The 25,779-nt window shown below is 45.5% G+C and overlaps 1 protein-coding gene across 7 annotated transcripts in view; it reads left to right on the plus strand.

Moving 5' to 3' along the window:
• Positions 1 to 25,779, plus strand: part of ppargc1a (peroxisome proliferator-activated receptor gamma, coactivator 1 alpha) — a 316,689-nt gene that overhangs the window by 285,064 nt on the left and 5,846 nt on the right. For 3 of the 7 annotated variants that reach the window (XM_030722816.1, XM_030722818.1, XM_030722821.1), the window contains exons 3-9: positions 12,504 to 12,698; positions 13,789 to 13,914; positions 15,121 to 15,478; positions 17,402 to 17,447; positions 17,659 to 17,732; positions 21,828 to 23,043; positions 24,807 to 24,899. In XM_030722816.1, coding sequence (XP_030578676.1) covers positions 12,504 to 12,698; positions 13,789 to 13,914; positions 15,121 to 15,478; positions 17,402 to 17,447; positions 17,659 to 17,732; positions 21,828 to 23,043; positions 24,807 to 24,899 — 2,108 coding nt within the window. Of the gene's footprint in view, positions 1 to 12,503; positions 12,699 to 13,788; positions 13,915 to 15,120; positions 16,490 to 17,401; positions 17,448 to 17,658; positions 17,733 to 21,827; positions 23,044 to 24,806; positions 24,900 to 25,779 lie in introns of all 7 variants that reach the window. The other 4 variants (XM_030722814.1, XM_030722815.1, XM_030722817.1 and 1 more) reach the window with 2 other exon arrangements.

Genomic DNA, 25,779 nt, shown 5'->3' on the forward strand with positions numbered 1-25,779 from the left:
ATGTGCACATGCTCCTGCACACCCACAGCACGTGTTTGACATCACATGAATACCGTACATTGCAGTAAGCGGGTGATGTTTTCATGCACTCATCAAGCCAGCAGCTATTGTATTATGCCAAGAATATGGAAAGGCTTCTAATTAAGCAGTGAAAACTGGGGTTTCAAAGCAAGTAATACATTTCCCTGACCAGGGATTTTTCCATCTTTGGAAAGTTTCTAGTCACCATATGAAGCACACTCAGTTCATCATACTGCAGGACCCAGTTAATCCTACTTAATCTGACAGAGGAAAGTTTGCTGCTCGGCAAGGATCAGAAGGCTGGGGGCTGCAGCTGAACTTCCTGCAACCCCCTCCCCCACTCCCCTTGATTGGCCCCTACACAGAACAGAGAAGCATCCAATGAAAAGTTAAAGATTATAGAAATTATTAATAACTGGCTAGATACAGTTTATAGCCTGTGAGTGTGCTCTTTATTTTAAATGCATTTTCCTCTCCTTCCAAATAAATCCACTCACCAAATCAGTATATATGTGTGTTCTAAGAAAAAGCAGGTAGCAGATTATCAAGGCTGTCTCCAATAATGTGTAACAGCTGGGTGCAGCTGTCAAGCTGAGGCCCTTCTTTTAAAGTTTACTCCCTGGAAGTTTGAACCTGCATTCAGATGTTAAGTAAGTCAACTGCTGCTTTGGCAGAAAGACAAACTCCTACTGTTTCTTTTGCACTGGGGCATTTATTCTGGTTGCAACTTGACAGTTGGTACAGGAAGTGTTGCATCATGGAAAGTGTTGGGCCATTTTCACACAGGGAATACGTAGCGCTGGTAGCTTAAAGTGAGTTACAGTATAGTAAGTGGTTAATGTGATGGCAGTCTTTCTTTCACAAATACAGTGGGTCACTTTTACGCAAATGTTCCCCACAGCTTGATCTGGAGGAACCTGAGCTAGAGTGTGCCACAAACTTTTTTTTTTTTAAATTGTTTTTTTGGTAACAAGTATTTTCATCATTGGTGATGACACTTTTCAATAGTTCTCACTGCCTCTGTCATCACCAATAACAGGGTCTCCCCTGTGTATGCCTATCTGTTAATGTGAGTCTGCAGTTCAGAGTAGTGCCATGTTAAAAGTGATGTGGGAATGTTACTAGGTTGGTTGCAAAAAAAAGAGTGCACCACTTTAAAGGTCTTTATTTAATTATTAAGGGGTTCAATGGAAGTTGTTTGCACACTTTTTAAGCAGCATGTGTGTTTGTGCGCATCTGTACAAATGCTTCTTGGTCTGTTTCTGTCTCTGTGTGTGTGTGTGTGTGTGTGTGTGTGTGTGCTCTATTCCGTAAGAGGTGTACGATCTTAGATCACAAGCTGTCCCCTGGCTGGCCTTTTGCTCCTTTCCCCGCCACTGTCCCAACTGTCCCTGACACAAAATGTAGAGAATGATACACCCCACCCCACCCCCCTCTGTAACACACACACACACATATATTAGCTGTTGCTCCTGGCCTGGCGTGTTTGACACCTCTTCAAAACGGGCCGACTGTGAAAGTCCACGGTCTATTTTGGGCCGCAGTTGTTGAGGGGTAGTTACTCCAATAAGTTCTCAGTGTACTGCCAAAGCCAACAGCATAGAAGCGTGACCCAGTGTCTTTCTAACCACGGGTCTCCACTCAGATTTCATGTCAAGCTTCAACCATTTGATTGATGGAAACGTGCCACACTGGTCTTGACTTATTCAGATTCCACTGTGGACGTCCTAGTGATGGCCTCGCGGTGATGTGGGACGGTCACATGAAGGCATTTACAGCTGTTCTATGGTGTGAGTCGGTCTGCGTTATTATGAAAGAAAATTTGGATCTGAGTTTAACTTTTGGCATGTTGTGGCTGCCTATACCTCTCGTGATGTGAGATGCATTTATGATGGCTGGACAGATGGGACAAAAGGACAAGGGGAGATAAAGAGACGTGAAACAAAGATGTGCACAGACAGGAAAGGCCAGCGAAATGACAAGACAGATGCAGAGACGTGGGGACAGATGGAAGTGAAACAGACGAACATATAGACCAGGAGAGGCTTGGACTTGTGCCAGCCCGAACAAAAGCCTTTGGATTGGAAGTAAAATATTGTGGGCTTAGTACATAGTAAAATAAGAAGCCACGGCTTAAGGCATTATTCTGATATCGCATAGAGACATGCTGTGAGAACATGCATGTGGGCTGTGTCACATATGAAACCTCTTTATATCACTCCAACAGGATACCGTGTGTGATGGCACCAGCCTTCAAAAGGCATTATGGTGCTTTGTCTCGTTTTGTTTTTGCCTTATTGGACAGATGCTCCGGCGCTTATTCTTAAGTAAAGGCAGATTAGATTGATTGGGTCATCTTTAGAAGGCTTTGATAAAACATGCTGTGATGAAATGTTTTCCTCAAGCAGCCCTGCCTACTTGTGTAAGCATAGATTAGCTCACGCACTTGTTGGCGTTATAGCTCCTGTGAGCTGAGACAGGAACAAGCACGAAGCCATAGACCCTCTGAGAGGAATTGTCACGCCCACACACACACACACACACACACACACACACACTCAAACAGCAGAGACCCTTATTGTCCCTGTTCCTACTCCCCGCTGAATGCCGGTTGCATTTATTTTGCAAATTTATGCTGACATTTGAGAGTACACCACCCGCATCAGTTCACTGCTCCAGCAAAGGGTGTATGAATTATCATATTCCTCTGTATAATATGATTTTCTCAAGTGAGTCTTATTAGAATACACCATACTTTCCTCATCTCAAGTTCCCTTCAGTTTTACTGTGCTGAGACATTGTTTGCACTGTCTGCTTGGAGAAATCCTCCATCACTGTCGAACTGAAGGCAAACCGCGCTTTCAGACCCTCAGCTCTGCTGTGCTGCTCTGTTTCAAGATACATAAATGAGAGGGAGCGCAGACAAATAGGCGCAGATGTATAGTAGAGAGATGCCGACATGGGTTGTCCGAGCCTGTGTCATCTTGAAGCATCTGTCAGATCCACTCCACAACAAGAGCTCTCAACCCGCTGCCCCGCAACACTGTAGGCTCTCTTCTCCTTCTCTCTCCCTCTCTGTCTTTTCACTCCCAAGGCAAGGCATTTGTCCCTGGCTGATGGCAAGTTGGAGCAGCAGTGGCTAAACAAATATATTCTGGCCCCCAACAGTCGCTTCTGGAAAGAAAGGCTGGAAGGGAGATGGAAGCAAGGGGGGGGGGGGAATAAAAGGATAGTAAGCAGAGGGATGGATATGGCCAAAACAAAGTCCCCTCGGGGAATGTTTGGAAAAAGAGCAAGGGAACATCTTTCGGTCTGATGGTGGCTGCTTGGCTGCCTGTCTAGTTCTCCCCCTCTCACACACACTCAACACATATTCCCACTGGGCCACTGCTGCTGATTGAGGCATGGTTTGGTGTTCCTGCCCCAGCTGATCCCATGCCCCAAGTGGATACCCATCTCTCTCATCAGAGTGGAGCCTTCAATGTGTATGTGTGCATGTGAGTGTTTGTGTCTTTGTGGAATTGAGACACCCAATACTAAGATCAGATAGTGGTCTTTTCTGGCTAGACACATCACTTTAGACACTCCTGTCACACTGTGTGTGTGTGTATGCGCGCGCGTGCGCGCCTGCGTGCATTGGTTGGAAATGACTATTTTTAGTACGTGGGGTAATCTCCACTAAGAGCCTTTCAGGGCTGTTTCACTTTAACCTGGCCAAAACACTAAGCCAATAATCCCCCCCCCCACCCCCCGACTCATACTCTCACTCACACAGCAACATGTTGCAGCGATGCCATGCGATAAGACCAACTTTCCTTGTATTATTTAATAGTGTACACTTTAGAGTGGAATGAAGGTATAAACAGGGATTCCTGGAATACTTTTATACTCTTCCTCTAATGCAACAAAGGCAGGAAGTGCAGGCTGCTGTAGGCAAAGAGATAAAATGAACTGATCAGTGTGATAGGGAGAGATGTGCAAAGGAAAGAGAGGAAGCAATAGCCAGTAATGAGAAAACAATATAAAAGAAAACAGAGGAATGGAGTAAGAATATACTGAGAAAGAGGGGAACTGCATGGAGATGAGCATTCAGTCAGTGCGTGCTGTGATTCATGGCGAAACGCTGTCAGTTTTAGACAAAACGCTGCTACCTGTCTTCAGCAAAGGCTATTTGATCCCAGGTGTGCATATATTTCTATGCTGTTACACACAGCAGCGTCCTTCTGCCACATTAGTCTGCCATGTTCTGTCAGCCTCTGTTGGTTGTAGCACTGTTTCCACACGAACATGCACGACAGGGTATTTTAGTAATGAAATAAAAACAGATTTCCATAGTTATGGGAGAAACTGGTCTTTGATAATCATCTTTTTCTGTGTCTTTTTGTTGTTGTTATATAATTTAGGTAAATGCCTTTGGCCATGCTTATTGCAGTCTTGTACTGTACATGTGAAGGTTTTCCCTGGTTGAGAGTCAGATTGTAAGGGCTGGAGGAAAAAAAAAATACTCTCCCCATTTGAAAGAAGCTTTATTATGTGCACTGCATGCTCATAGCGCCAGCTTATTCCTGAAGCATTTAAGTCTGCACAGGCCTCAAATAGTTCAAGAGGCTCTCGGAGGCTCTGCAGATGCATGAGTGACTCAATGCTTGGATGACTCACTTGCTGCCCAATCAGTAGCTGCAGTAAGAGCTGATGCTTTTGCAGACATTTTGTCAGGGAGGATAGAAAATATTACTTTTTGTTTAACTTTTTGAAAAGCAAAAATTGAACGTATGAAAATCTTATTTGGACATGAGCAAGATTAGAAAGAAAAGTCAGTCGCAGCGGGTTAGCAGGGTCAGAGACAGATGTAGGGACAGGTTGGGTGTCTCAGGAAGACTGGGGTTTCTATAATGCAGGTGTTTAACTCAAAATCATGATGTACATGTAAGCATTATTACTACTTGGCACAAACACAATGAAAGCAGGCTCTTCTCTCTTTCTCTCTCTCTCCCCTCCCCCACTTTTTTTTCTATTTTACGATAAAATATGTGTTTTGTGAATTTGTGAAGTGGTATATTTGGGATATATCTGCTGGATGTGTCTGCCATGATAGCGCTGTTGACATCAGGAAGTCAACGGCTCTAAAATTGTCTGCTTGTTGATCAGCTCTTTCCAGAAACCCATTTTTCAGGCTATACAGTGGCTTGCCAAACCTCTTTTCATATTGCTGTGGGCTTTGTTGTATAATAACTTGATGGGCAGATAGGGAAGGGATTTCGAGTGTTGGACGCTTGTCATCAAGTGGTCAACGACCATTGATCATTCAGCATTTGGCAGACGTTACACACTCTGCTAGTGGGTGCAGGTGTGTCGGGCGTGCTCAGCTAAATGTAAACTGTCATAGACAAGACTATCCATTCAAAAGGCAACATGATCAGTATTCCACTGAGAATAGATCCGAGATTAAGATGAAATTCAGCTCAGAATTCAGTGTTGCAGCTACAAAGAAAGACCGTGAGAGCTTTCATGCTACCCCCCCCCCCCCCCCCCCCCCCCCCCCCAACCCCCATCCTTTCTCATCGTATCCCTGCCTCACATTCATGGGTTGGGATTGTATCGACTTATGTGCACCGTTCCTTTGATGTGTTTTTCATTTCTTTACTTGTAAAGATCAGTGCATCCCCACATTGTTACCACTCACACAACATGCGAGAGCTTGGGCAGTCCTTTATGTTCAGCCGCTGCTACCACACGTGCTGCCCATACACATATGGCAGTTGAAAGTGTGCAAGACAAACAAACAAAAACAAAAAAAAAAAAGAAACGCTGCTCAGATAACATGCTCGCAAAGTCACGACATGGATAAGAGGCGCACACGCTGCAGTGGCAGCTTTCTACCTGAATCCAGAAGCGACAAGGCACCCGCTTGCGCACACAGAAATCAAAGTAAAAGATAATGCGTTTATTTAGTAATCAGCAAATAGCTTTATGCAGCGGTTAAGTGGTGAAGCCTGTGAGGCCACGATAAGATCGTTTGCTTTCAGGTGTTTCCCTGTCGTGCCACATAAGGCATTGAGTGCAAATTGAATAGGGTGACCTTTTTTGCTGCAGAATCAAATTGACTGCATTTTCCCCAAAAGATTGTGCCTTTTCAATTACCATAAATTTCCGATATTGGGTCCCCTGTCATATGTACAAACACACGCACGCAAAGATGCTCAATAGGATAGTGACACAGAAACACACCTCGAGGTGTCTGTTGTTTGAAACACTGCAGACGACTTTATCTTGTCCACTCTATCCCGGTTCTCCTTGGGTTGGCATCGTTCCGAGGAAGACATTACCATGACAAATGAAACGCCACAAACTCTCGATGGGCTTGGCAGGGCCCGAAAGGTCAGGAGCTGCAATGTGAATGTGGGGTGTGTGTGTGTGTGTGTGTGTGTGTGTGTGTGTGTGTGTGTGTGTGTGTGTGTGTGTGTGTGTCTAAAGGTGGTGTCAGCAGCGGATAATAACATTGAGTCTTCTTTGCGAAAAAACAAAAAAAACTCTGGTCCATTGTGTTCTTCTCTCAAATCTGTGTAAATGTCAGAACTGAAGTGGCCCGCATTCTCTTTGTATGTAATTGTTTTATGAATAGCTACACTTGACAGCTGATGACAGATTTGCATTCCAGCCAGGAAATGTAGCAGCAAGATGGACAGTGGAAACACTGTCTCTGCTCCTTTTTTCTGCCCCTCAGTGCACTCACTCTGTCCCCCTCCCTGTGTTCCTCCAGCACATTATCAGCAGTGTAACAGGAGGTTCAAAGGCCCCTTGCTTAGTAGTGCACATTCAGAGCTGCTGACTTAAGCAAATAGCTATTTGCATGCCATTAGGAGAGAAAAAAGCAGAGAGAAGCACCATTCCTCATCACATCTCTGCATCTAGCTGAATATTCCTTATTTGAGGCTCCAAATCTCTGTTTTGCTCTCCCTCCTGCTGTGACCGTCAGAGCAAGGCACAGTCAGAGCAATCACAGCAATCAGTGTTTCCACATGCCAAGCCGATTGGGAGGTAGCTGCCAAAACAAAAGAGTGTCCAATCATTATGATGGTGTGTGATTTGGTGGTGTTAGCAAACGGTTGCTTGGACCATCTGTTGGATGGCTGTAGAAGGAAAACAACAGCAGCTTGGGGCAGGACTGTAGATGGGGAGGCTGCACCAGGACAAACCAGAGCCTCCCTGTGAGCTGTTATTTGGATAGCTGTGAGAGAATGTGTGCTATGTAGACACATGCATGCATTTTATGAGGTGTTTAGATAAAGGTTGTTGGATTACTTTATGGTTCTGTCATAAATAACATGTTTTGACAGTGGTTTGCGTTGCCGCTAGAGCTTTTTTTTTTTTTTTTTTTGCAAGATTGCAGACCTTTCCGGTTGCATGTGCTTCTGTGAAAAGGCACAAACCCAACTGCATGACCCAAAGTTAGACAGAAAGGGCTTGACGGGTCTGAAGGCATGTGACAGCTGATCTCAGCAGATGTGTGACAGAGTTCAGGTGGTGAGTTTGAGCAGCAAGGTTACCAGTCAAAGGATTTTGGTTTTTTTTTTTTTTTTTTTTTCCCCCGCAGAACCAGAAAGAACAGCACTGCTCACATCCCTTGGGTAGGTGTCTCAATCGGATCTGGCCTGTGTCAAAAAGTGTAACAAGAGTTCTCTTTCTCTCTTCGGCTCACTCTGTCTCACACGCACAGAAAGATATCCCCTCTTTTCACTTTCCCTTTTTCCTCTCTCATTCCCCCATCAACTCATCTGATAGTGCTGTAACAGTCTCAAATGGTTCCCCGGAGATGCATCAACTCTGCGCGCTCGCACACACACACACACACCCTGTTCTTTATTGATGGGTCGAACCATTTTCTCACTGATTTATAACTCACGTAGCCGTCTAAACCCAGATAGGCATCTGGCATCTAAACAGTCAACTTCTGCGACATTGCTCTTTCATTTACAGAGATGCCATTTTTGTTTAAATGGAAAATAGCGACTTCATGCCTGATGAAAGGATTATCCAGACCAGTTGTGGAAATACGGCTAAGTAGGATGGAGAAGCCTAAAATCAGCTGCCTGGTGCCTGGGCTGGACAAGCTTGTCTGCATTTAGAAAGCAAAAGATTTAGCAAGTTTCCATCATGAGGTACCAGAATATATACTAAACCCAGAGTGTGACGTGTTAAATCTTACACGGTGACAGTCAATGAGAGACGGTACAGAAATAAGCAATCGGCTACTGGTGCCATGATTTCTGTGTCCAGAACATGTAGAGCCGCAATATCCAGTCCATAGGATCGTTTGCTTTGGAAATGGTTTCTGAATAACGAGATGCTCTATTGACTCTGTAGTCACATGGAAAATGACAAGTCTTCAGTTCACAGCTACATGTCGTGAAACATTCACAGCCCTGACCACAATTGAGGTTTAACATTTAGTTTTATGATTTGGAACACCATCAGACTGTGCCACCACCGCCTCACACACACACACACACACACACACACACACAGGAACTTAACAGTGTTATGTATGGTTTCATCGCTCCGTATAGGCCATAATCACCCTCTCTCCATCTCAGTAAGCTCATGCTAAATGGCCAGACGTCTCTGGTGGCTGCCATGATTTGTCTCTCCGCCGTGCGCTGTGTTGTACCTCACCCTCCCTGCCTCTCCTTTCTCTCTCCTTCCCTGCTGCCATATGTTGTGCCTGTGTGACCAGCCGACGTGTCAGGCCTGACTAACGCCTTAACAGCAAGCCTGACTTTGATTTATTTCCTCTGAAATCTGGGGGCCGGGGGTAATAACACAGAATGACATTATTTGTTTATCAAATCCAAGGCTGCTTCTCTTGGCAGAGTCAAGATGTGATGACTTGATACCACCACCCCACATGCCACACGCACGCACACACGCACACAGGCTTACCCCCCCCCCCCCCCAGTTTCTGATTGTGCCATGATTAGGTCTGGCCTGTGTCAGGCTTAACCTCATCCAAGGGAATGCTTTTGAAATCTGACAGAGCAGGGAGCAAAGGGTGGGGGGTGGGGGGAAATAAAGATTGAGATGAAGCAAAGCAATTAAATTGTCAGGGCGTAGATTTAACCCCACCACCCAATTTTGTGGCCACTTTATTAAGGACTTTTTTTTTCCTGTCTGAACTAACTGGTTGCTATTCCTGTATTTACAGAAAGAAAGAGCAAGAAGAGGCAGTGAAAATAAACAGTACTTTAAATACTAGATGACCCATTTTATGGGAGATATTTTATCTTCGCACATCCGGAGAGTCACATGTTCTGCCTCTCAGTTTAAGATTGCACCGGGGCTGTTTAGCCTGTTGAAACCTCATCCTGGTGTTATTCAGCGATCGGGTCTATCATTCTGGCGCTTTCAAAACACTTTTGGTTCTTTTTAAACATGTAAATCATGCATTTCCCCCCAAAAGCTCGTTAAAATTTGATCTCTGGCAAATTTGCTAAGAAGATTGGAATCCTCAGGAAGCAATTAGCAGATTTTAATTTGGCTATTTGCCCCAGTGTGCAGGAGTGAGTGTTTGTTTAAAACAGCACCTTCACCTTCCGTTATCAGCCCGTGTGAATAGTATCTCCTGGAACATAATGCTGTGCTGTAGAACTCAATAAAAGAGTTAAAGGCAAGGACAATCTCAAAGACAGCCTGTCTGATAACAAAAGGGCCTCACCTAATAATGAACAACTGAAGTTGGCTTTCTTTTCTCCAGTGTGGGGAAGCTGGGGTGAAAGAGGGGGGGAGAGAAGCTCTGCCAGCACTTGCCAGCATGTTTTATGGCTAATTGAAGCATTTGGAATAAAACTGCTGCAAAATGGCACCCTTTAGAATTGGAGTGGGGTTAATATATTGTGATCCCACAATTAGCCCAGGATTGTTAAGATCTCTTTAATTCGGTGAGGTCCATTAAGCGGGATGGACGAGAAAGTGCTCCCGCCGAGACAATTTTTCTCTTCTCTCTTTGTTCTTTCTGTCCTCTTTTCCTCTCAGCAGCTGCTGTAGTAATCAATATAAGTGGACATGGCTGTCAGCAAGTTGCTAGGTTATGCTGGTGTTACCCCCTTTGGGTGCTGTAGCTTCTGAAGTCCACCCACATAGAGGCGTTTGTTTCTAAATAAACAAGTGGCGAGAGAGTTATTGCTAGTAGATTGACTTTGGTGCAGAAACCCTGTAAGGTGTGGTCCTTAAGCTGGCATGGAAAAGCTCGTCCTCGTGGACAGAGGTATTAGATCATTCTCTCTCCAGAGTCGAAACGATCACAGAGGTTTGCTCTTTACCCCAGTTTCCCAAATCCCCACTTGGCCTATGAGTGCCTCCACTAGAGCTGCGGCAGTGGCTGTTGCATGATCGTCACGACTCAGGGTTTTACAAGTGTCTCTTTCAGAATATGAGAGTCCCTTCTGGGTTATCTTTGGGGATACAGTGTGCCTGTGGGAGCCTGCCAATTGGTGGAGGTTTTTGAAACAGGACTGAAATCACTACATTTGAGTCTGCAGAAATGCCTCAATCCTTTCCAAACCATGACATAACAAAGCTTGCGCAGCCCTCTCAACATTTAATGTAACTGCTGTCACACACAGTGACATAGACTGCACTTTCTGCACAATATAGATTTATTGGTTTAAAGTTGCTCTTGCGAGGTGAATAAAGCCACATCTTAACAGAGCATTGATTGGAGTGCCTAACCAGAGTGCCGGTTCATTAAAGACTCGTTTTTGATCATCTCAAATGCTCCTAAATTTCAATTTCTCATGCTAGGATGTATGTTTGGGTTAAGCCAAGGCTCTGGCTTTATCAGCAGTTAATACCTATCCGCTTAGTGCTCAGGTAATAACTTGGGATGCTGGGAAATGGCGAGCATTTCAATAGCGCAGGGTTCCAGCACAGTGGATTTTGAAGCTTCTTGAAAGTAATTAAACAGCATGCCACCTCATACAGAGCAATTTCCTGCAAAGCATGTGCTTGCCAATGCAGCACAGCCCCAGACTACGCCGTGTTATCTTTGTGAAATATGTCCCCTTTATCATTTTTTAATAATGACTGAGTGTTCGTGTTGTTAGGAGAAAATCTACTCAATAAGCATCAGATTAACGTTTTCCTCACTGTTAGCTAGCTAAGTGAACGTCCAAGATATCTGTGTCATCTGTAAATGAAAATTGGAGGGGGAAAGCATTAAAATGGCCGCTATCTCGCTAGCAGATCCAAAACAGCGCCGTCCATGCTGTGTGCGTAATTGTGTTAAATAAGTGGGGGGAGATAGAAGCGAGTGCATGTGGGATTTTTTTTCCGAGGAACAGTGTGGCTATCTGAGAGGTTGCTGACTCCCCCAGCATAATGATGGCCACATGCCACTGCCAAGTCATGTCAATCCTATCGTGTGCATGAAGGGCTGGTCCCGGAGTGATGAGGCTGTTTATCTTTCTGCTGTCTTGAAGCCCCTTGGGGTTTTTATGGCCTTGGAACCTTACAGGAAGTTCCTGTTGTCACGGTTGTCAGTGCAAAAAAAAAAAAAAGGCACAACTGTTCTCACGTGCACCCCTTTGTCAAGTGAGCTGAATTACTCCCAGTCTTAACATGGATCTATACACGTTCTCCTTTTTTTCTTGTTTTACTTTTTTCCACAATCATGCAGTTATTATCCCCAGTCAATAGTTGGTAACTCATATCTCACCCTCTCCATCTCAAACCCTCTCTATATATTTGTCTCTCTGTCTTTATTCCTCACACATTTATAATCTCAGCCATTAAATAACCAGAAGCAGCAAGCGTGCAACTTCTCTGGTACATAAGAAAGAGGCTGAGTGCAAGAACAAGCTTTATTCATCATGAAATGTTGATGCTAAGTTCCCTCCCACTGTGCGCGTCAGCTGTCACGCCAGCATTTTAAATAAATCAGATTTATTTCGCTTTCGCGAGTCGTAATTTCCCTTATCTGAAGACTGCTTGCAAACATCTTGTCGGCAATCCAAACACCTCTCAATTCTGTGGGTGAAGAGAGAGAGGAGAGTGAACTTCTGCGCATTGTTTCGTTTACCCCCACAAACCCCTCCATACCACAACCCGCCCCAACCCTACTCCTGTCTTCCCCAGATACTTGCTACTTGTCAGGGCTGGTAATGGGTTTCTTGGGGGAGATATTATTTTGGTCCAGTAAGCTGTTCGCTTAAAATATGACTGACAGGCTTGACTCACATGCACATGAGGCGAATTTTGTTTTTTAAAAGGCTGCCAGAATAGAGTGAGCTCAGCTGCTGCACAAAAAAATGGAGAAAAAAAAATTCCCTCTATATTAACAATGAACGCCTGCATCTAGCCACCCACCACCTTTACTTCCCCAAAAGAAAAAAAAAGAAAAAGAGGTGGATGCAGCTTCTTCTGACTAAAATGTCCTATTTTTCCTCTCTCTGTTTTTTTTGTGTCTGCCACCCCCCCACCCCCCCAAGAAGATAGATGAAGAAAATGAGGCCAACTTGCTGGCAGTGCTTACAGAGACCCTGGACAGCATCCCGGTGGATGAGGACGGATTGCCTTCGTTTGAGGCCCTGGCAGATGGGGACGTGACCAATGCCAGTGACCAGAGCTGTCCCTCCTCTCCTGACGGCTCACCACACACCCCAGAGCCCGAGGAGCCTTCCTTGGTAACTGCTACAGCTCTTCCTTATCACAATCCTCACACCAGTACCACCCTACAGTCGAGACATAAGTTATACCCAAGACATGACCTCTAGTCTCGGAACATACTGCTGTGTTTTTGCCAGTTCATAGCAGACATCAGATAAGACTTCTCAACAAGACCAGACCCCAGTAGTGGTCATTTGTCTGTGTGACATTTGTGTTTGCCCAGTTCGCGCTCCATATTTGCCACAATGTGTTCACTTATGTGTAGTCAGGGCATGCAGCGATGCAGATGCAAGTAGGAGGGAAGTAAATGGAATGGATCAGTGTGTTTGCTGCTCAGTGCTAATTACATAACAGCGCTATTGTGGCGCCAATTCAGTGATACGAACGCCAACTATGGTTGACACAGTGCCACGGGCCCTGAAATCAAGCCGGGACATAATGAAAGTCAGGGAACACAGAAATCTATCTCATCTCGTCCACTCCCAGCATGGTTTCAACTAATCCCTCTGTGCCAGAGTCATCTCTTTTGGCAAAAAAAACCCTTCTCTCAATAAGAACTCAGCCTACCTTGGTGGTGTTATTTTTACACATGACCATGCCATCTGGGTATTTCTGTAGCTTAAAGCCTTTGACCTAAAATGTTATGTTATGTGACGCTATAGTCCATTTTATTCCATGCTGGTCCCTTTTAAATGACCTTTAGCCAAGTGCCTGGGTGTGTTTATTCAATCACATTAGAGAAGCCTAGTGGTGTGTACACAAAAACCTCCTGCATGGGAAAAAAAAAAAAAAAGGATTTGACTTTTCATGTCACGTAGTATGCATTGCTTGAAAAATGTAATTTTTTTTTCAGCTGGAGTGTGGCTCTCTTCTAACTGTACACTTATAAAAATAAAGCCCCCACCCCAAATGAAAGTAACAGAAAGGCTGTCTATTGTAAATCTTTTACCTTGCAATGTAAAGTGCTCTGAAATGACTACCGCTGTAAATTGGCACTATATAAATAAAACCGAATCGAATTAAAAGGTGGCCATTTGCATAACGCACGCTCACTCCCCCTCCTTCTTCTTTTCCCACCTTTCTGGTTCTGTTTGGGTCCATTCGCAGCTGAAGAAGCTCCTTCTGGCACCCGCAAACTCCCAGCTCAGCTATAATCAATACACAGGTGGCAAGGCACAGAACCATGCAGCCAGCAGCAACCACCGGATCAGACCACCACCTGCCGTCGTCAAGGTAGGGAGTCACACACACACACACACACACACACACACACACACACACACACACACACACACACACACACACACACGCTCCTGATTTCACACCCATACACACATTTTTGTTTGTGTTTGTTTATCTCTCTCTCTCTCTCTCTCACTCTCTTCCTGCTCTGTCTTGTTACTTGCTCTCCCTCCCTCCTTCTCACATTTTTTTTTCCTGTTTTGGTGGCCGCCTTTAGAAGATGTTAGACTTCTGCTCTAGCAGTCTACTGTCCCAGGGGGCCATCTCGTAATGAAAACAGGCTGATTGCTGTTGGGCTTTCCAGGCGAGGCGTCGGCACCGTTGTCTCATTAGCTCCACCACTTATCTGCCTTGGTATGGTGCCTGTTGGAAGAAAAAAAAAAAAAAGCGACAGGCGCTCTTGCGGCGAGATTGATGCCTTGAGACGACAAGATCAAAATATCAGACTTGATGTACTCATTAGATGACTCTGAAGAGAGTGTTTTTCTATAGGGGTGGGTTTGATTAAGATTTAATTTTAGTCAGTACAAGTATCATAGGTTTGTGAATTCTGCTAAATTAAAAGATGTGATTTCAGTGTCACGCATTTGCATTTCATGTCAAAATGTGACATGCTGTGTACTGAGTGTCATATGCAGCATATAGAACTTAATTGTTTTCTCTTGCTAGGTAAAAATGTCTGAAATCTGCATTTGTTATGTTTTATCTCATGCATAAACTCATCTCAATGTAAAGAGCATCTGTAATTGTGTGGTAAATACGGCACAGACATATGTGTGCTCTGCGTCCTATGTTTGCACATGCAGTGCGTCAACCTTCTTCACAGAGTCTATTTTCATACTGTGTCTTTGAGTCATCCATTTCTGGAGCAGAGCGAATGAGGACTCCCGGAGGACATGGTGTGCGTACAGAGTGGCGCGGTGGTGCTCGGGGGGCCACGCAATTAAGTTGATGGGCGGACAACACTCCCACCATCGCCTCCTAGACAGTTGGGCAACTACTGCGCTCGAGCTGTTTGAGTCACACTCTTAGGCTCTCCACGCCTCCGTCTCTTTCTACTTTTATTTTTGTTCCAAATAAAATACTTAACACATCTCACAACTGGATCAGCTGCACTGTGCTAACAAGAGTGAGCAAAACTTTTTACTCAAGATAACTAAGTCATTTGCTCTCTCCTTCTCCCTGTTTGTTGCGCAGATGGAGAGCCCCTGGAATGGCAAAGCAAGAGGGGGCTCCAGCCAACAGAACCGCCCGGTAAGACGGCCCTGCACTGAGCTGCTGAAATACCTAACAGCCACCGATGACATCCTGCTCCACGCCAAAGCCAGTGAAGCCAAGAGCGCCTGGGGGGGTGCCAGTAGCAGGGACAAGAGTGGCATGGGTCTTGGTGCCTCTTCTTCCTCCTCTTCACCATCCTCGTCATCCACCTCCTCGTTCTCCTCCCTCTCCTCCACCTCTTCTTCCTCTTCCTCTACCACCTCCAAGAAGAAGTCAGCTGTGCCGTCTCATCAACAGCAGCAGCAGCAGCAGCCGCCACAGCAGCATCACCAGCGAGGTGAGAGCCGGGCTGGAGGCGAGTGTAGTATGGCTGGTCTTGGGGCTGGGAAGTGGCAGCGTTGCACTCACGATGACGGGTTTGAGGAGTCGGAGGGTACTACTATCCCTGTTGGCCACAGAACCTCCACCTGCGGCCATGCCCGCCCCAAACTGGAGCACGGGCCGCCCAGTGAAGAAGGAAGGCCGCCAGGCGATATGGGCCGCCTGGCCGCCGCTAGGTTTATTAGGTATATGCACTCTTATTCCCTCCCTCCCCGAGAGGCGAGTCACAGCTGTGAGCATTGCCGAGAGGCTGTGGGCGCCACTCAGGCTAGTGAGGGCTTTGGCAGGCAAGGCCGTAGTAGCAGTAACAGTGCCAGCCGTGCACCACATAGGCACATCACAGTGACTATAAAGAAAAAAGATGAGAAGCCTGGGCACCCGTTACTTAGCCAGCTGCTCACCTCGAAAAAGAGGCCCGCTCAGTATCAGGCCTACGTCCTCCCGCATAGTCCCATTACCCCTTTACGGAGCAATAAGAGCAAATTAGCAGAAGAGAGGTCTGAGAGCCCAGCACAGGCTTTTTCTAAGGTTAAAGAGGAGGAGTTCAGAGGGACCACTGATGATAGAAACAAGGGAGTAAGCCAAGCTGAGGAGCCTGGTTCAGGGCCCCTGTTGTCACCTCTCACCTTTGACCTAGAGAGCTGGGTTAACCAGCCAGATCCAGGGCTAGACATGGGCTTTGGACTACATCTGGGGTGGCCAAGCCAGGGGGTCTACAGGGAGGATGTTAACCATGATGATGATGATGATGATGATGATAATGGTGTTGTTGTTGATGATGATGATGATGATGATGACCATGTCATGGGCAGCCCCGCAGCGGTGCTCTCTCAGGGCCCACCGAGCCCACTCCTCCCTGATACTAGCATTGCAGAGCCCACCCCTCCCTGCATCATACAAGGGCAAGGGCACCCACACAGGCAGGCACTCAGCGAGCACCCCGATGACCAGGGCCACCCATTGTTAGGTAATCATGACTGCATCCCCCCCACTGGCCTTATCTCTGCTCTCTTTTCTCCCTCTCTTGCTCTAACCACTTCCCAGTTTGATTTCACAACTAACTCCTATTCTAATTTGAATCTAACAGTCATTTTGAGGGCATAAGCAACAATGACAGCCTGCTCGCCAATGCTTTTTGCTAGTCGCAGAGGCATTCTTCTCTATTTAAAATGAGTGGTTTTTCTTTAAAAAAAAAAAAAAGGAGGGTGTGGGAAAAGGGGTGAGCCATGTCTTGCTATTGTACGTCTTGTATTCACAAAGTCGACCCTTGAATCATCTTTGGCTGATTGAGCTGAGTGTGCTGAATATGTACATTTAGACTCAGAGTCCAGGTGCTGCTCTTTAGAATCGTGCTACTAAAGCCACATTCTCTTAGCTGGAGCACAAGCCGGCCAGAGCCTCGGGCAACTGCACAAGCTTCCTTGACTCTCCTTTCTTCCTTCTTTTTTTCCCCCTCCTCTGCTGTTGGTGCATGCGATTATGACTTTATTGTCTAGGGAGGGGCTCACCCACTGTCATGCGTCTTGTTTGTGGCATCGTCTCTGTATGTCTTTTTCCATTTCGATCTGTTTGTTGTCTTGAGCGTGGTGTCTGTGTCTAGACACCTGTGAAACACATACCATCACTTCATCCTGCCTCACAGAGTGAACAGTCTATCCTAAGAGAATAAATTGTTAAAATGGGGTCAATCTAAAAAGATATGCTCTGTACAGTAGTGTCCATAGTAAGATCTTCTAACTAGGGATGGGTGTTTTTGTAGTAATAACTGCATTTGTTGAGCCAATTTGGGATTAATTGTTGCAGAATGTGGACCTGTTCTCTTCTACCATGAGTGTTATACCTAGATCAATAATTACTCATGCTCCTTTGTGTTCTGCAGCCAAACCAACCACCTTGCCACTTCCTTTGACCCCAGAGTCTCCAAAGTAAGTGTGAGAAGTTTTTCCACATTATTCTAGGCAAAGAGCAACATCAAAACTACAGAAAAAAAAGACAAATCCAAAGAAAACTATATAGACTAGAATCCAAGCTGAGGCATTTTTGTGATTCATTTCCATTTCTTAGGTCATTACATCTTTTAGTCTTACTTTCACCTGTGATGTAAAATGTTGCACTTTTTCTTTTTTTGTCTTCCAGTGACTACAAGGGATCACCGTTTGAGAACAAAACCACTGAACGCACATTAAGTGTGGAGATTGCTGGAACCCCAGGTAAGCAAATCTTTCTGACCATGTAAAGTATTTTTAAGTTCTTTAGAAAATTACCAGCTTACTACTAATACTCCCCCAGCTGCAGTAGGTAGTAATGGGTTAATTCTTTTCCAGTGTCTTGATAGTTCCATCACAGGTCAGAGTTCAAGATGAAGACATAGAGGATCAATTTTATGTGCCTAAGTATTGATTAGGTTTTTGAGTCTCCTCTGCTTTTATTAGCAAACCCCTCCCATCCTTTGCCACACCTACTCATTTGCTAGTGAAGAGTTAATATACCTTTCCTGTATCAGATCCTAATGCGCTCTGACTGACAGCTCACTTAAGCCCTTTTCAGGCGTGGAATGCACAACTATGTAGGCTTCATCAATCAGTTCAAGTAATGGCATTCTGTCATTTAGACATAGGTCATTTCTGCGTTAAAGTTCATTCAGACATAACCACGACAGCGACAGAGAGCCGGGCTGCACTCGCAATATTTGCCATACGTGCAAAAGACTTGTTGCACGTGTGGCAAGAATGGTCAGCATCAACCCAAGTGAAGTGTAATCCCACTTTTGGAAATTCAGTTTTCTCTACCTAAAAGCGGGGTCTGTGTGTGCTGCATGCTGCTACCCAGAAAGCCGCCCTACCCCTCCCACACAGGCTCACAGAGCGAGACATGTTGTTGTTATGTACAGGTGACTGTTATTATTGTGCTATTAAGGGCATTCTCTAAAACAGTCGTGTTTTACTGAGCTGAGCAACTCACAAGAGGCGCACGCAGTCACTGCATGCTTTCAGACTCGTGCTTTTTAAAAGTGATGCGTGAACATTATGAGTTCCAAACTTACAAGACTGCCATTGCAGAAATGGGACCAGGAGGCTCATTCATACATGAAGCCTGCATGTTTATACATTGTCAAATTAAATGGAAAGGAGTGCATGACTAAAAGGGGTTTTAGCCTACATATGGCAGGTAAAATTCAGAAGGCTGTCGCTGTTGTTTTAATTGGTTTTGCTGTGTAATTGAGTTTTGCCTGTATGATCAGAACCTTCCTTACTCAGGTTCCCTATGGAGACAGGCAGGTGTCTAAATGTTGCCAGTCTGGGGATATTTCTTCACTTTCAGTAACTTCGTCCTTTTGTGTTATTGAGTTATGATTTGCTAAATTAGAATAAAACTAGATGTAAACGGTACTTACAAGACAAAGAAGAGAATGTGGAGAGAAAAGGCTGAAATATTGCAGATCATCTGTTTCTTTTGCTATCTTTGTGAACGATATCAGTAATTACCCCACACTTTGTTAGGATTAATCACCTAAGGTCAATAAAACAAAATAGCAGCCCTTGCACTGGCCCTTTTGTCTATTCATTAACTAGCAAGGGAAATGGTCCTTCTAGTTAGCTCTAGTGGGGGTAGAAAACTAACCCAGAGGTATCCCCCTGTCCTTCTGAATTTGGTTGAAGTGCTGTTTAACCCTTTTATGCAGAAAAGCTTTCGGGGTCAAAGGGGATGTCTGTTGAGACCTAAGGAGTGGAAACTGCCGTACTCCTTAGTCTCTGAGGCAATCGAGTTAATATTTCTTCCAGTTTTACTGCACGTGGGCGAGCCTCTTGACCTGTGGCCAAATCTAGGTGTCTGTTCTGTTTCAACACATCCATTTTATAGGCACGGTCAAATAAAGCCTTTCACCTGTGAAAATGTAGGATTGAATATTAGCAGGAAAGTCATTAGTCCAGAAAGCTCTGGGTTGCTGAGCCCCTTTCTTACTTAGAGATTAGCTTTTGAGTCTCGATGCTGTGTGAGCCAGATGGATATAGATCCCGGTAAGCAGAGGCGTCAGCTTTTACGTTTGGACTTACACATCTTTCGCAGATTTAGAGAATCATTCCACTACAATAGAGATAAAAGGTTGTGTGACTGATAATCAAAAGGAAGTTTCCCAGGTGGGCGGTTCTGCCTTCTGCCTCCAAGGCAGGTTGACCATGCACTGATGGAATTTTCCTTGACTTGCTTCCAGGAGTGTATTACTTTATGCCTTTATGATGAGTTGTAGTAGTAGTGGCCACTCATTTAAAGAAAGATGAACGTAATTGTCAGGACTTGTACATCTTGTACACACTCAAATAATGATTAGTAGTTATTAATAGCAAGGTTTGGACTGTTTGCATATTTTCCTGACCCTTCTCAGGGAGGTACGGTAAAGGCTACAAAAGGCAGTGAGGCCCCCTGGGATCCGACTGTTCAGACCTAATCTCTATCAAGCTAATAGATTTACCCTGTGCTGCAGTGTTGTCTTTAATTACTGTATCTCATGACACAGAGGTGGTCTGTGTGTTGCTATTTGCATAGCTTACTGCCGGATCAACTCTTTAAGCCCGGAGTTGTTATTCGCTTTGAGGTCCCTTCACAATTTACAACTGGACGAGAAAATAGAATCCATAACCTTCCTCTTGCTGCCTCACTCACTCCTTCCATCGCTTTCTCTCCAGTGTCTGCATGATTGGTGCTTGCACCTGCAGATCATCCATCACTAGCAAGTTTGACTGAGAGGCACATTTTTATCTAATTCTGATTTATTTCAGCCTATCGCTAATGGCTCCTAGTTTATGACCCCATGCGTACGTTGTTTTGGACAGATGGCGTTTGATTGGTGAAACAGAAGTTCTTCAGGCATTGTGTAGCATCCACTCTCCCTCTCTGCGTCTCTCCGTTCTCATTTCCAAAGCTCATTTAATTGGCATAATGCAAATATATGTCCGTTTCGCTATCACAACTGAGGAAAATAAGAAGAGCGAGAGGGGAGAAAAGGGGGATGAAGGGGAGTGGGCGCTTGCAGTCCTACTTATAGGCACATCCAGATAATAAGTAGGATGATAAGCTGTTGGATCAGGCATTCCAAACACAGCAGAAACATGCACATTTACGTATCAGGATCCCACATTCTCTGTGCCAGGCTGTCTTTCTGGTGCATATTCTAGCACGGGATTTGATACTAATAGCTGTCATTTGGTACAATTCACCAGCAAGGGAAAAAATGATCTGCATTATAAGAATGGCAAAGAAGAGGGGAGAGCGTAGGTGTTTCAAAGTGCCTGAGTTTGACTCCAGTGAGAGTCTGTTAGCGACGAGTGTGCCTGACTGTGTGGGCACATTTGTTCTGTGCAAGACAGAAACGAGAAAAGATGCAGAGAGACAGAAAGGGAGAAAGAGAGATTGATCTGGTGGAAGGTGGCAGACAGGAAGAGCGAAAAGGGTAGAACACTAGACTAAACTAAAGAAAAGGGAAGACCAAAGAAGAGGAGGAAAGGGAGAATGAGAGTAATGGTGTCGGCTGTTTGTGTGAGTGCATTAACAATGCCATAAAGTGGGCTCATCTCAGGACTTCCCATATAACTGCCATCTGTCTGGTTGTAAATCTGTGAGGGAGAGGGGAGAGAAGGGGGGCACATACAATAGGGACATGCCATCTGAAAGGAATGTTAACCTATTCCCAGGACTTTCAGTGCTTCAATGACAAGCAACACCACCAGGCATGCTAACGCGCACATTAAGAGTAGCGACATCCAGTTTTCTTCTTACACCGTTGCACAGAAAATGTGGATGGCGCTGGCTAATCTACACTGCGTCACATGAGCGATTGTTCTTTAGACCGACAAAAAAGGTCTTTGCACGGCACCGCGGCCAATTCATCGGAATGAAACCAGACATTTCTATGAAGCAGGTGGAGATATGATACCCCCCCCCCCCCCCAAAATCATCAGATGCATTACGTTTGTCCTCTACAGGGTTATATTTTTTTTCCCATGAAAAGGGATCTTTTCAAGGTCAGTGAGGTAGAGAATGGCAAGTCATCCGTATTACAGCGCAGCCATATCAAGTTACACCAAGCATTACATTAATCTGTCAAGATCGCAATAAAATAGGATTAGGCCAAGGGAAAGTGAATATTTTAATCAGGCATGTATCTGTGTCCACTGTCCATAAACTGACCTGAGAGTTTATAGAGGAGTGTGGGGAGCAGGAAGAGGAGGGGTGTTTGGGGAGGTTGCATTATGATTCTGTTTTAATTTTATTGTTCCCACCCAACCTGTGTCTCCCTCCCCTTGCAGGTTTGACACCACCTACCACGCCCCCACACAAAGCCAGTCAAGAGAATCCTTTCAAAGCATCTCTCAAAACCAAGTTGTCTTCATGTTCGTCCTCGGCCTTGACATGCAAAAGAGCCAGGCTGAGTGAGTTGGGCCCCGGCGCTCTGGCCCCGGCCCCAGGTGCCTCAGGCGGGGGCCCCAGCAGGAAGGGTCCCGAACAGACTGAGCTTTATGCCCAGCTGAGCAAAGCAACCACTACCCTCCCTTACTCCGTCACTCAACACACAGTGGGGGGCGGCCTTGAGGAGTATCGCAGCACCGGAAACAATAAGCGGGCAACGCCCCGTAGCTACAGTGACCATGACTATTGCCAGGCAATGGCCGGTAATAAGAAGGATGGGGGCTCAGCTACTGTTACACCAACCACAGCTGTGAAAATGACATTCACCTCAGGTGCCACTGATGCTCCAGTGCCTGCTGAAGGCAAAGTGGAGAACAGGCATGTAGAATGTAAGGATTCAGCCATGCCACTGTCATCTTCATCATTTCCTCCATTATCAGCTTCACTTGGTCTTTTGACTAAACAGCAGAATTTTGTGTCTGTGGATGGAGAGGCAGGCCAAGTCAAGGGGTTAGCCCTTACACAAGCCACTCAGATCCCCTCACAAGAGCTCACTATTGACAGGGACCAACACCATCTTTCTGTCACCAGCCGAAAGCTCCTGTGCGACCAGGAAATCAGAGCGGAACTTAACAAGCACTTTGGCTACCCTTTGCAAGCCCTCTATAGCCAGGGTGGCCAGGAGAGAGAATCAAGCAGCAAAACGAACAATGCTACAGCTCCTCAGTCCCTTGAGGGGGGAGAGAATGACTTCTACCCCCAGAGGCTGCTTGCCTCCAGCTACCTTCACCCAGGGTTTCTGCCCTTCCACGATGAACTAGAGCTGGATGAGGGCCGTGAGAGTCGCTTCCTCTATCCATGGGAGGGCACCCCTCTGGATCTACTCTTTGACTGCACCCCCTGCTCTCCCTCTTGTTCCCCACCATCCAGCTGCTCCCCTTCACGAGGCTCTGTCTCCCCACCTTCCTCCCTCCTCCTGTCACCCAGCAGACCTTTCTGCTGGACCAGCAGTGGGTCCCGCTCTCGTTCTCGTTCCCACTCTGGGTCCTGCAGCTCCTCCTCACGATACCGTAGGCGCTCCCTCTCCAGCTCACCTGACAGATGCCCCTCGTCCTGGTAAGTTCTCTCTCTCTCTCTCTCTCTCTCTCTCTCTCTCTCTCTCTCTCTTTCTTTCTCTCTCTCTCTCTCTCTCTCTCCTCCCCCCTCCTTTTTTTTAGGATGGAACTTGGCTGCTCTTCAGTCATGCAGTTTAAACAGGACTCGGAGCAAATAGGGCCACCTTGTCTTCCCATTTTTAAAACAGCATCGCTCTGCCCTTTAACTCTCCCTTCCCACATATGATTTTGACTTTGAATATTTTAAGAACTAGCTCTGATAGACCATGGCCTGGCCTTTAGGATGAGTTCTTCACCTCCTGCTATTCCGTGAGGGAATAGAGTCTAACCATATTGCAGCTGTTATACTACAGAGATGATTCCTTTATGCCAGGTGACACTTAGATCTGAGCTCACAATGGGGAAAAAGATTAGTTGAATGGTCCCCCTAAACTAACAGACAAAAGGACAAAAGAGAAACAAACCCAGAACATGAAAGGTGCCAGAGGCACTGGACTTTTGAACAGTGTGAGTTTTCATCTCTAGGCAGGGAGTTTTATTTGAGTGTCTTTCTAACACTCAACCTCCCCCCACCCCCCACCCTTCCTCCTCTTTCTCACTCCCTTTGCATGCTCCCGTTTTTTGTTTGATGCTCGGGCTATTGTTTTAAGCGGCAGCTGTTGTTTTTACTGAGTGGCAAACCCTCGTCTTTTACATCCCCAGAGATGAAAGCGAAAACCAGTCGGTGGGAATATAGTCTCAAACCCCCCTTTCTAAAAAAGACTCCTATCATCATAGCTTTCTGGGAGAACTACATTTCCCATGCTTCCCTTTGATCAGAGCCGAGGGGGTTTGTGTTGGGTTCTTTTGGTAAAAGAACAGAGGAGCAAACTGTAGTAAGCGAGAGCGATGTGAATAAATTCAGTTTGTCAGGAACAGCTCATTGAGTGACTCCCAGTGTACGACTCCACCACTGTGACTCAGTTTGTTTGCATGATTACTGAAAGGTCAGTTTACTCCACGGAGCCAATAGAATCACTTTATTCTGTTCAGGCCCTTGTTCTTCACTCTTGCTCACAAATTATCCAGTAATAGTCTCAAGGCATTCCATCAAAATCTGACACTGACAAGCTTTCTGAAAATACTGCATAGGGATTGGAATTTGAAAGTGACAGAGCAGTAAGCTTGTTATAGTTCCACGCAGGAGAAGATAAACAGAATTTCAGCAAAATAATTCTCTAAATCCCTCCTCACTGTTTTAAGATTTCGCAGTATAAGATCCTTGATCTTTCCAAACTGGCATTCCTTTGCTTCACTGAGCTTCCCAAACTTCTCTCCTTCCATTATTCAGGTCTTCCTTCTTCGGCTGCGCTTAAATATTTAAGCATCAGAAGCTCAAGCAATGTGGGGGAACAAGCTCTACAGTCAGGCCACTAAGGCCAAAAGTATTGACCACATTTTCATACAACATAGATGGCATGTGCACATATGCTAGCTCAGATGTGTAGAAAAATCCTGCAGCAAATCATGCACATTTTTCCAAGGCCAGGGTTATATTAGGTCAGTGCAAGGAGAATAGACAATGCTTTGATGTGGAATTAACCTAAATTGGAACATCTTAATGGGTCCTGTTCATATCTAAAAGGTTAATATGGTTCCCAAAGCCAAACGCAAATGAACCAGCTGTCTCAAGTTGGAAGCAATGAACAGCATACGTAGTATGTTTTATGTAAGAGATTCCTTTGTTTTGCAAAAATGACATCTAACTTTATTTTTCCCCCTCAGGTCTCGTCACAACACAGATTTGAACGCTTTTCGTTCCAGGAATCACAAGAGCCCCCACCCCCAGCCTCGATCTCCTCTGAGCCGTAGGCCAAGGTGATTGCTTTAAATGAATCATTTAGCCTTCAATTTGTTATGTGTTTAAAACTTTGTTTAGTTCAACGCTTCAGGTCAGGACAAATGTTTTCTTCTTAGCAACTGCCTGACAAAATTGTAAAGACTTCTTAATGGCATGCATGGAAGGATGGTTGGGGGGGGAATACAAAACACACACACACACATACACACGCACACACAAAAAAACACTCCACTTTTTGCTGTCAGCACTCAGAAATCGTTTGAATTCTCTGTGACTGCCTTTTCACAGCAAGACTGCAGCAGCCTCCCACCCACACGGGGGCCCCGTGACAAACATACAGGGCAAATATGTTTAATTGATCATGTTTTATTAGACAAGTGACAAAAGAATCACACTGATGCGCATTCGTACTGCTCTCATGAGTTGACGCTCCCATCTGTGTAATGCCACTTATTCAAGTTACTGCCTCTGTAGTTTTGCATGAGCCACTGCAGAGGGGACCATTTCATATGCAGAGATGTACTTGCACAGTGCTGAAAGAGAGATAGAGAGACAGACTGACACCATCCCAGTGCTCCGAGCTGATTTGGCACCCACATGCCTAATGACACCCGACAAGCCCGAGAGTCGCTCATCAGTCGAAAACTTAACGGACATGTCTTGTACTGTTCCAGGCTGGGGGAGAAAGTTGCACTTTCCTTCTTGATGAAGCCCTAACTAAGCAGAAAGTAATGACATGTGAAGTTGTGCTGACAGTTGCAGCTGCTTGGCTCCCCGACTGCGCTGCTCGCCGGCACTCCCGCGGGCCTCTCTCGCGGGCTTCATAATCGTAGCGATGGCGAAAAGACATCTTATTAACATGTCCGTCTCCTTTCCTTTGCAGGCCCCCGCTCAGCC

This window comes from Archocentrus centrarchus (genome assembly GCF_007364275.1).
Source record: "Archocentrus centrarchus isolate MPI-CPG fArcCen1 chromosome 18 unlocalized genomic scaffold, fArcCen1 scaffold_23_ctg1, whole genome shotgun sequence".
Taxonomy (NCBI): Eukaryota; Metazoa; Chordata; class Actinopteri; order Cichliformes; family Cichlidae; genus Archocentrus; species Archocentrus centrarchus.